This window comes from Sceloporus occidentalis, unplaced genomic scaffold, assembly GCF_023333645.1.
Source record: "Sceloporus occidentalis isolate IW3139 unplaced genomic scaffold, rSceOcc1.0.p SCAF_68, whole genome shotgun sequence".
NCBI lineage: Eukaryota > Metazoa > Chordata > Lepidosauria > Squamata > Phrynosomatidae > Sceloporus > Sceloporus occidentalis.
This window is the reverse complement of record NW_028317048.1, coordinates 421796-435560: the sequence shown is the minus strand read 5'-3', so window position 1 is coordinate 435560 and position 13765 is coordinate 421796. Positions and strand designations below refer to the sequence as shown.

General features: G+C 38.0%; 1 protein-coding gene across 1 annotated transcript; it reads right to left on the bottom strand.

Annotated features, from left to right (window-relative positions):
- Positions 1-1649: 1649 nt before the first annotated feature.
- Positions 1650-1979, bottom strand: LOC149286468 (serine-rich and transmembrane domain-containing protein 1-like). The gene has a single exon (XM_089493872.1). It carries the CDS (start codon positions 1977-1979, stop codon positions 1650-1652), a length of 330 nt encoding a protein of 109 aa, XP_089349998.1.
- Between the last annotated feature and the right edge of the window lie 11786 nt (positions 1980-13765).

Below are 13765 nucleotides of genomic sequence, written 5' to 3'. Positions count from 1 at the left end.
AGATGTGGGCCCACAATTTGCTTTATTGCCTTTGCCTATTTGTGTTAATCTATACACTCATATAATATATCATGATAGTAATTTCATCCCATGCATGCTTAAATCCCAGTATTTTTTTTGGCTGTATCACTTCTGCTGGAAGGCTGTTCACATTAAATAAAAGTAAAAATTACCAGATTTTATTGGACCTCATTCTACTCATTTTGAAAATTGAGTCCGCGCTACTGCTGTGGGAGCAGCACAAGATTCCCAAATAATAATAAACAATGGCTTGAAAAGAAAACTAATGCTGCGTCTCTCAGCTACACGAAAATATATTAGAATCCTTGCTTGACCACAGAGGTTAAGGGACAGGAAGAAGCAGTGATCACGGGCAAATGCGTTGGGCTTAATGGCTTACGCTTCTATACACGTAACACGTTACTCACTGCTGTTTAACCTTCATGGACTCATGAATGCTTCTTGAATCTTAACCACATTTTCTGGGAACATTGCCAGTCACAGCTGTCTGACCCCAGCAAAAGTAACATCTTCTAATTAACTGGCAACTCCTAGAGAGAGTAAGGAGAATTGACTCAGCTACATCAGGAATACATGAATCTTAACAAAAGTTTTGCCATGTTTTCGTTTTTTCATTTTTAATTTTTTTTTATGGGTTTTGTTATTGGAAGTTCGTACAAATGCACGAAATTGCCAAAATTCACTACAAATAAATTTCTGATGTAATAATCATCAAATTATCTTAGCATAATCTACAAGAAAATAAATATTATTTGTATGGTCAGGCAAATGTTACAATTCTTTCCTTGATACTGTTTTAATAGCACAGACATGCAATCAATCTTTGCCATGATAAAAAAAAAAGTATCAATTATTCAACTATATGCCTTAGACTCCCTAGAGGGTTCTGTCATAACGTAATGTCACAGAGCCTGTTTAATTATTACCGCTATCATCCACTCTAGTGGAAAGTTCTTGAGGTAATAAATATGAATGGCTTAAAGAAGAAACAGCAGTGAATTTCCAGGGCCATATATCACAAGCTATAATTTTTTGTCGAGCTATCTTTTTTGTCGAGGTGAGATTATTGGCATGTAGGAAGCAACTTGCTTCTTCTGTGTCTTCTACTTCTCAAAAGCCATTTAGAATGTTCTAAAATGTTAGAGAAACATAAGCCATATCCATTTTAATATATCTATGTATCATATGGGGTTGTAAATAAGGCAGATATTACGCCACAGTGGCACCATATGGTTTCCATGTTTATTTTTATTTGAAACCAGTATAATCTGTTAATGATCAGGTGACATAATTATTAAAAATGGATATATATCTTAAATACCTGGTTTTATATAAATAAAAAAGACAAATCTCGAATTTAAAATATGACTGATTTTATTTAAGTCCTTTACCAGCTTCATAAGTTAAATAGGAAATGTTTCTAACTTAACCTAAGATGATGTTTGTTAGCATTAGCTCCGACTTGTTAATATCAATACAAGCAGATGAAATACATAAATGACAACAATGAAATTAAGTTGGAAAGCAGCATTGATTCAAATGGGCTGAACATGAGACGCCCCTTCTGTTTGAAAGGAAAAAGTCACATGCAATATTTCTGTGTTTCAGGGACTCCTTTTTATATCTTCTCACGAAGACAAATTCGAAAAAGAAGACCGCTGGGAAGAGATACTACATACTTCCAAATTAGTGAATGAACTTCCCGCGTCACTAGTGTACTCTGGATAAGACGATGTTGAAGAGATAATGTTTTTCAGTCTCTGAAGAGCAATAATTAACAGCAGTAAGAGAAAGGCCAGTAAACTGAGGAAGATAGAAACATAGACATACACGTTTGATAACCGATTTGATGTGGAGGATGAATCCGCTGAAGTTGAAATAGAAGTTGGAAAGAGCTCCAGAAACGTTCCATTCCCCATTTCTTCTGGAGAGCCAGTTGAGGGGCTGAGCCCTGACATTTTGGCATAAGCTGTGAGACAACTTCCGTCAATATATAGTCAGGCCCATCAATCTTAAGACATTTTCCAAAAGCAGGTAGCAACGTTCTAGATGACAAATCCAAAATCCAGTCAATTTGCGAAGGTCAACCCTGAAATGTAAGAAAACATTATTTCAATTGTTTCAAACTATTTATATAGCATAATTCATATTTAACAGACTGCATTCCCAGCAGTGCAATTATTCAAACTAAATTTACTCTGATGAGTCACTTCTAACCATCTAAAAATGGAAGTGTTGTCATGTCATCTATTCATTATTTTCTTTTATAGCTTATTTCCCCTGTGCAGTACTCCTTCTAGATTTGAAACTTGCGAGCAATGAACCAGAGCTATTATTCTAAGCTTTACATTGAGAAGGACATGGCGTTGTGGTCATTGTCTTGCAGCCTGGAATCAATGAACTTCCTTAATATAATCACAATTTATATTCATATTTTATAGTGTAGTCTTAGTATAGTATAAACACCCAAGTCATTGAGAAACCTTGTACTTCTTAACCTCAAGGCATCCGAAAATAATGCAAAAATCATTAGAACAGTTACAAAGGTCGGTCAGAATAACTGATTATCTGAGCAATACTATTTTATACACAGAAGGCTAAGTGATTAGGCTTTGTTCGGACTTGCATGCAGCCTATATTAATCCCAAAGATACAAAGAGGACCTAAAAGGTGGACAGCGACACAACTTACCAATAACTAGTATAGTCTGGTATAAATGAAATTTCTACTGTCAGACCTAGTACTAGTTAATAACAGCAGTATCTGGCAAGGAACACAAACTTTAATATTATTCCATCAAGTAGATCAGTAGAAAAGTTACTGTGTAGGAAGTAATTTTTTTTTGCTTTATGTTAATGTTGACATTGTATATTAGAAAATGGGTTGCGGTTATTTTATACCAAAATAAAAAAGTATGGTTAACCACCAAAGTGTAGAGAATTTGGAAATGCCAAAGAAAGTGTGTCCATTTTTGTAAAAAGTTTTGCAAATTTACTCCACAATTCCCCATAAAAGAGATAAAAATACCTATAGGAATGTCTTAAACCACGGAAATGTAAATGTTCACATTATTAACATAAAAAAGTGTAAAATCCCTGAGCAGTTAATTTCGAATACCAACAATTTTCGTTACTAAATGAATATCCCAAAACCGGCTGCTACACATGCTCTGTTTTCACACAGAGAAGATCTTCATAGAATAAATAGCCATCTCTGCTTCACATCAGATTGAACCAACGTTTCAAGATTTTACCTTTGTTGGTCTATACTAGAGGACTGCAGTTTTTCGGGTGTTGCGGGCGGTCATACAATGTACCTGCAGGCCCCAGTAATCCCGCTCACTCCCGCAAGGCTGCCTTCGCGTTGCTCGCACACAGCGTCTCTTCTCTCGTTTCGCCCAGGAACCCAGCGGAGTCACGTCACATGACTCTGCTCCGTTCCAGCGGGACAAGAGAAGAGACGCTGTGAGGGAGCAACGCGAAGGCAGCCTTGCGGGAGTGCGCAGGAAATCTGCAGTTCAAGTAAGGGGGTGGCCGGGATTGAAGACATATGTTTGTGGGAGCCGGGGGGATTGGACACATATGTTGCGGGAGTGGAACACACATGTTGCGGGAGCGGGCGATAATGGTCAGAAATTCAGCGGGAGCAGGGCTCTATTCCATACCTTTCTGAAGTTGTTTACTGAAGTAATCTGTCTTTTTTTATCAGTCAATCAAATATTAATTATGGGTACCATTCATTAATGAGATTTTTTTCCATGTGACATAGCTCACTTTCCAAGTGCATAATTGTGTAAACTAAGATTTATGTTAAAGAGGTATTCACACTCCAGTCTTATTGCAGATTACCAGATGATAAATATGGATGTTTACTAAAGGCATAACCAACAACTGGCATTCACAGAGCATGAAAAATCAGCCTCCGAATAGTGGCCCCTATATATCTGATTCACCTATAGGCCTTAAAACTTATATTTACACTTATGTGTGTTTATACTATGAAACCGATAACTATAAAGTGTCCGATTAGCACAAGTTATCCATTTACATGATTTTACAACCGCTTTGTACATGCCTGGCGATAATTACATATGTTATTAGTAGCAGATGATTTAATGTAAAGGACTCACTTCTGCACTGGAACGCATTGAGGAGCCCCTTGCAGTGCAAGGCTGTGCAGGCTCTGGTGTAAGCTCCAACATAGCTAATGGTTGACATTTACTGGGGTCTGTGGTGGACAACTTATTGATGTTCTGTGGACCCCACAAACCTTGCCACGGTGTCCTTGTACGAACGCTTTGACTACGTGCAGCATTTAAAGAGGAACCCTCACCATTTTTTATTAGTTTCAGATTAAGTTTTCAAAAATATTGAGCAGTTTTCTTTTTTTAAAGCTATTCTAGTTTTTACATAATATAATGTTTAGACATATGCATAACAAACATTTGTATGTGTTCTAGCTCTGCTATCTTGACCTAATCTCCTTGACTCAACTCAATGCGGTGTTTGAGCAGCAAAAGTCATCCAATATATCCAATTACTGACAACAATGGCAGCCTCCGGGTCTGCAGAGGAAGGGAGATTATTAGAGCAAAATGAAATAAAACCAAGTATTTGTCAATGCCAACCTATATTACGTTATACATTACTGGGTTTTGCTAAGGAGAAATGTGTTTTTTTCCACGGGACTTGCCATTAAGGACTTCTAGCATTATATTGTTTTCTGTCTAGACTTAAAATAAGACTACAACCCCTCTCATTTCTTGACCGAAAAAATAGTTCTTCATCTGCTCATAGCAAAGCAAATTAATTTGTTTTTACAATTTCTCACCAGTTGCCAAAGGTAATGTGATGTCTTTATATCCTTCTATCTTTCATGTTTTAAGCTTACTTTTTCTGGTTTCCAAATTGGTAATTTGCCACTACTCAATATCTATTTTCACATAATGTAATTTAAAGGAGGAAATACTCTTGTTAGGGGTGCTAGAAGTTGAGAAAATGCAAAAAATTATCTGTACAGATTTGTTTTGTTCCTTTGGCTGCATTAAAAAGCATTAAACGTGTGTAAAATGACATAATATATTAACACAATGTTCTTTATAGAAAATAACAGCCAATTTGAAATAAAAAAGCCGATATTAATATAACTTTGACCCTATTTATTCCCCAGTTATTGCAATCAGTTTCATGTTCTGATTCATAATGACAGACTATGCCATAAAAGGGAAATGCTAATAGCAGGGTAGATTTTTCTAATACCCAAAGTTCCAGACAACCCAGATTTCTTCAGCTGGACAGTTATGCTTCATGTGCATTAAGACCTGATGGATGCTGAAGAGCATAGTTGAATCTAGCTAGCTTGCACGAAACAATGTAGATCTGCAACCCGTCACAGTTTACTCTCTCACAGCCCCCCATATACTGTGACAGGGAACCGGGCATGGTGGTGGATGGTATATATATTTCTCAGAAAATACTGCAGTGCAATGCATTATTTGATAACCGCAGGGAGAATGTGTTGTTAGCGACAAAATAATGGAAATGCTGTAGTTTACTTGCAACAGGAGTTCTGGTTATCCCAGATAGTTACTCGCCTGTTAGCCATGAGCAGCAGGAGGCTGCTACAAACATTGCCCTGTGAGGGATTCAGGCGAGAAAAGACAGAAGCAATGAGTGAGACTGCATGTCTCTCCAAAAGAATCTGCTGAATGGTTCCTAAAGAAGGAAAAAGTCTGTGCTAAATAATGTTTTTTTTGTTGGCAGCGGGTAAGCCCTCCAACGATAGTTAGGGGAAATTGTTAGTAAGTGCTCAGAGAGCAAGGCTTTTCTTTTTGTTTGTTTTATATTTATGTTTGTTTACCAGACCTTTTAATAAAAGGACTACAATTTCTAATAGGAATTCAACCTTGTGTGGTATTTTAAACCTTAAGACTGTGTGGTTACATGATCCCAGCTCACAGCACTTTGATATTCATTTAAAAAAACCCATAAAACAAAGCACTTACCTGAGGTAGAAGCTGCAGCTCAGCATCTACCCTAATCCTTAGTCCAATGATTCTTGCCACTGATTGGCTGCTTGAAGCAGCCAGTCGGTGTCAGGAAAGCGTTCATATTTCTTTGCATGGGCACAGGGGTCTGGAGCTGACTGGCAGTAAGTATAACAAGTGAATGGCGATATGTTTATTTCAAATGGAAAACAGCTGGTGATTGGGGTAAATGCATATGGGGAGATTCGGCAGATGATGACTGGAGTCTGCCTTTAACTCAATTGGGTGTCAACAGTTGTGAAAACCGAGCATTTTTTTTTTTTACATTTTGGATTGTTTCAGACAAGGCTAGTGTTCTGAATAGAAATTGGCACTAATTAGAAGAGGCATGAATATTAAGACAGCATCAGCTAACTAGCTAACACTCTTGAGAGTGGTCATTATGAGTAAAAATTGGGCACACTAGCATGTCTGTGCACATTGGTGTGGTTTGGTTAGAGTTATGTGTATATATTCTCAACTAAATTGACCTATTGTCTACCTATTGGTAAAGTAACAAATATTTGATGGTACTTTGTCTTTTTCCAAGTAGGAAGTTTTTGCTTCAAAACTCTTGATGTTTTGCCCAATAGACATATTACAGCTCACTCATATTACATTCTTCGTAATAATGCTGCAGCAGTAACACTTTATATTTTCATAACAGCTTTTATTAGTTTTACTCCCACTTGTGTTTGTTAATATCTGTCTTTTTGTTTCTTCTAGCTTCATCTGGTGGAGAATTTTTCAAAATCCAGATATACTAGATTTTACTATAATTAATCTTTCTTTTTGTTGTACAATATTGTGATTTCCCCAATTGAATTATGATCACATCATTACCTACAGTGCTTAAGTCATAAAGTATAAGGATACTAATTAAATCTTTTAAAAATATAATATAGGCATTTCATGGATCATTGAAGTCTTCGCCACATATGATGTTATATCCCAGTGCTCAGCACCAATGGCGCTGGGCGTGAAGAGAGTTAAAAAATATCACTGGTAAACACCCCTGAATTGCAATCTAATGTGATTCAGTTAACTACTTAAACTGCATACGATGGCTGGAGCATTCCTTTAATGTTTTGTCTGAGTGGAACTGCACCTTTAACTCGAAACAGGAAAGATCCCTACTTACTTATCTACAGCAACCATTCAAACATTCGAGCTCTCAAAATATGAACAACACAAGCTATTAAACATATGGTAAATGGTACACTGTGGGGAAGTTTGTAGGATTATTTGCATATGTTTTGACATTATTGCCAAAACATATGCAAATAATGATTTAGCTTGTATTGCCTTTTTACATAAGCATTCGCTTAAGTGGCAGTATTACAGTTTCACTTCATCAGCTTGGCCATTGTATCATGAAGGCAGCAACACATTCTAGCCTAGGCCGACAAAGCCTAGGGTAGCAGGTCCTCCTGCTGTAAAACCAGAGGGTGCAAAAGCTGCTCAATGGGCCGTTTATAAGTAAGATCGATGAGCTTCACAACAAGCCCATTTAGCGCTCATTTGGTTTTGAGTATATACCACGTGAACACTGGCACCAAGGGGTATGTTTGGCCAAACAGATCTCGTACAAGTCAAGCAGTTGGGGGTGAACATGAAAGGGGGACCCCTCGGCTATCATATTCATTAAAGTGCATAAGATGGCTTGAACGACCCTATCATTTGTATATTTTTTTGTCTTTAGAAGAATTCAATACTTTCTGTTTGATCAACATATTCATATTTGGTAAATCTGATACTTATATTGGCTAACTGAAATGCATCGGATTGCAAGCTTTTGGGACTAGTTAGGACTAGTAGCACACAGCAAGTGACAGAAAAATAAAGAAACTGTCAACTAAGATTATATTAGCGCAGTTATGCCAGGAAAAAATAGAACTCCATGATTTAGTGTCAAATTAAAAATGTGACATTTGGCACACGCAGTGCTGTTATGAGGTGTCACACACTATGTGTCTGTACACGATTAATCATTTGTGAATTAATTTTATGTGAATAGTGTGACGCAAATGCTTTTTTCAAGTCTTAAACCACATCTAGAAGGTATTTTAATACTATGTCCATTGTGTCAGTTTTTGGCAGGTATAGCAGCGCATAGAACCCTTAATTCTGGTTTATGCTGTGATAAAGATAAACCAAAAATGTTATTAAGCCATGTATGGACTGACACGTTGGGTATGTCTGTGATGTCTATAAAATAAGCTTTTCTAAAAGGACCTGTCTGCTCTTTTATTTGTAGATATGGATTGTTCAGCTGAAGATTGCATCCAACCATTCTGAACTTAGAACAGACTGCATGGAATATATATATATATATATATATATAGAGAGAGAGAGAGAGAGAGAGAGAGAGAGAGAGAGAGGAAGAAAGAGAGAGAGAGGGATGAAGGAAGGAAGGAAGGAAGAAAGAGAGAGGAAGGAAGAAAGAGAGAGACCACAAAAAAGGTCTTGTAACCAAAATATGATGTGCTTTAGCATGAAGGCTGTACTTCAGGCATAATAAAAATAGCAATGCAAATAAAATCCTACTCCACTCCTACTCCACTAACTAACTTCCTTTCCCTGACTATACTACTAGGCTACTAAGCAAAACCCAGTAGATTACATAAACAGCAAAGAAATATACATTTTGTTTGCTTTACAGTATAAGCACTCGTTTCTCAGGCTCACAGTTCCTGTGTCTCCACTCCACCTCCTCGCAAGTGAGAGTGATTGTTCTCTGCATAGGGGTTTTGAAGACCCCTAATTAGTGCCAATTAGTGCCCTAATTAGTAACAACAACCTGAAAGTGCCATTCTGGGGCTAACACAGCACTGTTCACTCACTATGCCACAATATACTGTATTTGCTCAATTATAAGACGACCCTGATTATAAGACGACCCCCCAAATCTGAATATTAATTTAGGAAAAAAAAGAAAAAGCCTGAATATAAGACGACCCTATAGGAAAATTTTTTTACCAGTAAATGTTAATTCATCTAAACTATTCTTTTTTAATAAAAGCTATGATTGAGAAAAATATTTTGGTTTTATTTCCTTCTATTTTCCAACCTGCCCCCCAGTTATGCACATCTGCCCCAGAAATGCCTTATATCCCCTATATGCCACTGTGCCCCATGATATGCCTTTTAACCCTCTAAATGCCACTGTGTCCCATGATATGCCTTTTAACCCTATATGCCACTGTGCCCCATGATATGCCTTTTGACCCCCTATGTGCCACTCTGCCTCCAGAAATGCCTTATACCCCTATATGCCACTCTGGCATTTAGAGGGTTAAAAGGCATATTATGGGGAAGAGTGGCATATAGGGAGGTTTAAGGCATTCAGGAGGCAGAGTGGCGTATAGAGGGTTAAAAAGGCATTTCTGGAGGCAGAGTGGCATTAAGGGGGTTAAAAGGCATTTCACAGAGCACTCTGCCTCCAGAAATGCCTTATGCCCCCCATTTAACACTCCCCCCCCCAAACTTACCGGTGCTTCTGACTTCCCTGTCATGTAGCCGGGGCAGCGTGTAGATCCCACGCACTTACGCTGCAGCCGGAAGGAGGCGTGGCTAGCGGCGGGGGTTGTCTGCGTCCATCGCGCAGACCTTCCCCGACTGTCAGAGATCAGACAGGGAGATCAGGGAACTCTGATCTCTGACAGCCGGGGAAGGTCTGCGCGATGGATGCAGACAACCCCCGCCGCTAGCCACACCTCCTTCCTGCTGCAGCTACATCTACACGCTGCCCCAGCTACACACCGGGGACTCAGAAGTACCGGTAAGTGGGGCGGGGGGGGGGGGGCAGGAGGATTCAGGTCCCCTGAAGCTGCGGGGGATCTGGATCTTAGTCGTCTCATAGTCAGACCTATTTTTTGCTCTGAAAAAAACCTCGTTTTATAATCTAGCAAATACGGTATATATATATATGTATTTCATTGTCATCCAATAATGTTGGATAGCCAGAGGCTAGTTTTTCTGAATTTGCCTTTAAAAAAGAGAAGGTCCATAACGCTACCACGTTCTATTTCATTATATATTATGTTCAGACAATTCCATTTTAAATGTATAGATTTGTTATCAGTTCTCATTCCTTGATTGTTTGCAAAGCAATTTCAGAGCTATTTGTCTCTTGTTGAGTAGGTCTCCCTAAGTTCACTGGCTGCTCCATTTGGTCATTACCAGGCGGCCTATCACACGTCTTGTTTCATGTCTGATCAACCTAAAGGGCAAACTCATCTTTTGTCCTAGACGTCACTCAAACAAATTAAGTATTCATCGTTAGGCTTTCCTTTTTATTCATGGTGCGTGTTTGGAATTATAACTGTTATCTCTCTAGCTACGCTAACAGTATATTTGTTGTACAAGACAAATCTGGTTTGGGATGACTATATCTCAGCTGTTCAGCCAAATTCTAACAGATTAAAATTTTATTCCACAATTAATGGCAAAGCGAAATGTAATGTTCATACATATGAAAACTACCACGCCATATATGACATTGGATCCTCTTTAGACATAAAGGTGATTCAGTAAATATACTTATATATAGGTCCGTTTCCCATCTTTTTGCAGCACTCTTTGTTGACATTGTGTAGGATTTATTTGTGCGGTAGTTAGGACTTGCAGGGAATGGGCAGAATGTTAATGTAGGCATTAACTTTCCCTCTGCTGGGAGCAGGTACCGGCAAAAATCTGAGATCATATGAATCAACTCTATAGAGTTTTGATGTACGAAAATTAAAAATGACATGATTAACCCTGATATTTTTGACTTACCCAGGCCAAAATACCGGAGCCAAACAAAAGATCTGCTCCTAGATCTCAGGGACAGCTGGTTAATGTTGTATGCAGTATAATATGTGGACTATAAGTATAGGGTTGATCGATACAGTCATGTGAAAAACAAAATAAACCACCTTCTATGGTTTTACATATCAGGAAATAACATTCAGCAGGTCCAAAAATTCAGTAAATACAACCTCAGATGAACAACACATGGCACATGGAGAAGCCATGTGTAAAAATCTATGTGCACATTATGATTAAATAGCTTGTAGAACAGCAATAACCATTTTCTGTATGACTTCCTCTATCTCTTGCATCGTTGTGGAGGAATTTTGGCCCATTCTTCTTTACAAAATTGCTTTAGTTTAATGAGGTTTGTGGGCATTTGTTTATGCACAGCTTTCTTAAGGTCCCACCACAGCATTTCAATTGGCTTGAGGTCTGGACTTTGAATGGGCCATTCCAAAACCTTGATTCTTTCTTTTTCACACATTCCGTTGTAGATTTACTGATGTGGTGGTGGATCATTATCCTGCTGCACGACCTAGTTTCGACCAAGCTTTTGCTGTCGGATAGATGGATTTACATTTGACTTTACTTTGGTATACAGAAGAGTTTTTGGTGGACTCAATGACTGCAAGGTTCCCAGGTCCTGTGGCTGCAAAACAAGCCCAAATCATCACCCCTCCACCACTGTGCTTGACAGTTGGTATGAGGTGGTTGTGCTGATATGCTGTGTTTGGTTTTCGTCAAATGTGGCGCTTTGCATTATGGCCAGACATCTCCACGTCTTGACTGTCCAAGGGACATTGTTCCAGAGTTCTTGTGGTTTGTTCAGATGCAACTTTGCAAACCTAAGCCATACTGCCATGTTCTTATTAGAGAGAAGAGACTTTCTCCTGGCAACCCTTGCAAACAAATCATACCTGTTCAATCTTTTTTTAATTGTAATATCATGAACTTTAAAATTTAACATGCTAACTGATGCCTGTAGAGTCTGAGAATGATGGACTTTTAATTGTTTGGCTTTTATAGAGGTGGTCACACTTGTTGATGATCAATTAATTAAAGGCATTTGATTAGCAGCACCTGTCTGCTACTTAGCATCTTAATTCCTACAGAATTGGCTTCTCCATTTTGACTTTATTTTTGTTGAATACCTCATGACATTGTGTAATATGTCATGGGTTGTGTTCATCTGAGGTTGTATTTCAATTCAAAGAGGGTGTACTTTCTTTTTCACAACCCTGTACTTTTAAAGAAAAATGGTACAAATATGCATCGACCATCATTTGAAAAGTGACTCATTATGCTGAATAGCTCAGGGAAAAGATTCTTAAGAAATCACTATGGCCCTTTTGTCAAGCAATTTATAATCCCATTCTTAATTATATTACTCTTTCCTCTCTTGCACATTTCCATTAATTATTTCACCCTTCTTCTCATTCGCACATTTAAAGACAACCTTTCTAATTTTTAACATACTATAGACCGTTAACCCATTTTTTCCTGAAAAAAGTCAATACATGAGCTCCTTCCCACTTGTCTAACTTCCTTATGTCAGAGGGAGGGATGGGCTGGCTATGGTAAGCTCAAGGGCTAGGGAACGGCAAAACTTGTGGCACATATTTGAGGTAAATGCCCCAACCTCCCTTATTACAGATACTGTTGTTCTAGTATGCGACAGTTTTCAGTTTGACAAGTGTCCCTGTGCTCTTCTCAGGTACCAATCTCTATAACATAAGCCCCTCTTGTTTCCCATAAACTGTGTAATGTTTGATTTGTTGTAAGCTTATTACTTATTAGTTTGCATGTAACCAAAAGCTTGTATCTAATAGTATTTTGTACCTAAAATGTAGTGCAAATTTTCATAGGCATGCTGTTGTTCGGTACAGTGATAAATAAATTGTTTATTTAATCATACATTTTTAATTAAAAGCTGTGAATTGAGAAAGCGACCATCAGATTGGAAAGACAGAAAAAGCACAGTAAGCAGAAAGGGCAATGATATTTTATGCTGGGAAGGGAACTGTGCTGACTATTGTGATATTTTAGGAGGGGAAGCAGATCGGTGCGCAAACAGATTGATAACCAATGGATCTTCAAGAAGATGTGTGAACCACAATCAAGGTATGGAAATAAATGGTTGCACACACTTCTGCTTTAAAGGGACATTTTACTATGGCCAGACAGTCCCCCTAAAGAAGAATGCATATTAAAGTACTATGTGTGTATTTTAATATAGATTCTTCAAAAACAACACCAAAAAAATAATTTACTATTTACCTGTCTCCTTTTTAAAAACGATCATCAAGAAACAACATGGGAAGATTATCACTGAAATAGTATAAGTCATTGATGTGCTCTAACTCAAATGCTGATAAGGAGAACTTTTAAGCATACTACACTGTTATATCAATAAAAACTATACAATGGTGTTTAATGATCAAAGTAAGCAAGCATATATTACAACTTCACCTTATTCTCTTGTACTAGGTGAGATCGGTATTAGTATGCTCAGCGAGCAGAAAGTCTTGCTACTGAGAAATCAAGTCACTATGTTGCAGCTTATCATATACTTGATGGATGGAAATCCATAAGTAAAATTTTAAAAAGACCTTAGAAAGTATCTTGAAAACACAGAAATCTCAAATCCTGGCTACTTTGGTTTCCAAATCCCTCTGTCTCTCTTCCCTCCCAATGCCCCTCTTTTTCATGGTACTTGCTTACTTTATTGGGTGGGAAAAGCTAATCCTAAATTCATCAGAATGATCTATATGACCTTCCCCACTACTTCCCAGAATATTACTATTTACTTCTGAAGAGTGAGCAAATCTGCCAGTGTGTTTCATAGGGGCCCTAGGAGGGACATGAGCAAAATCAGTCAGGGATTCCCATTAAAAAGGTTGAATGCAATTTTTTTTTATTTTT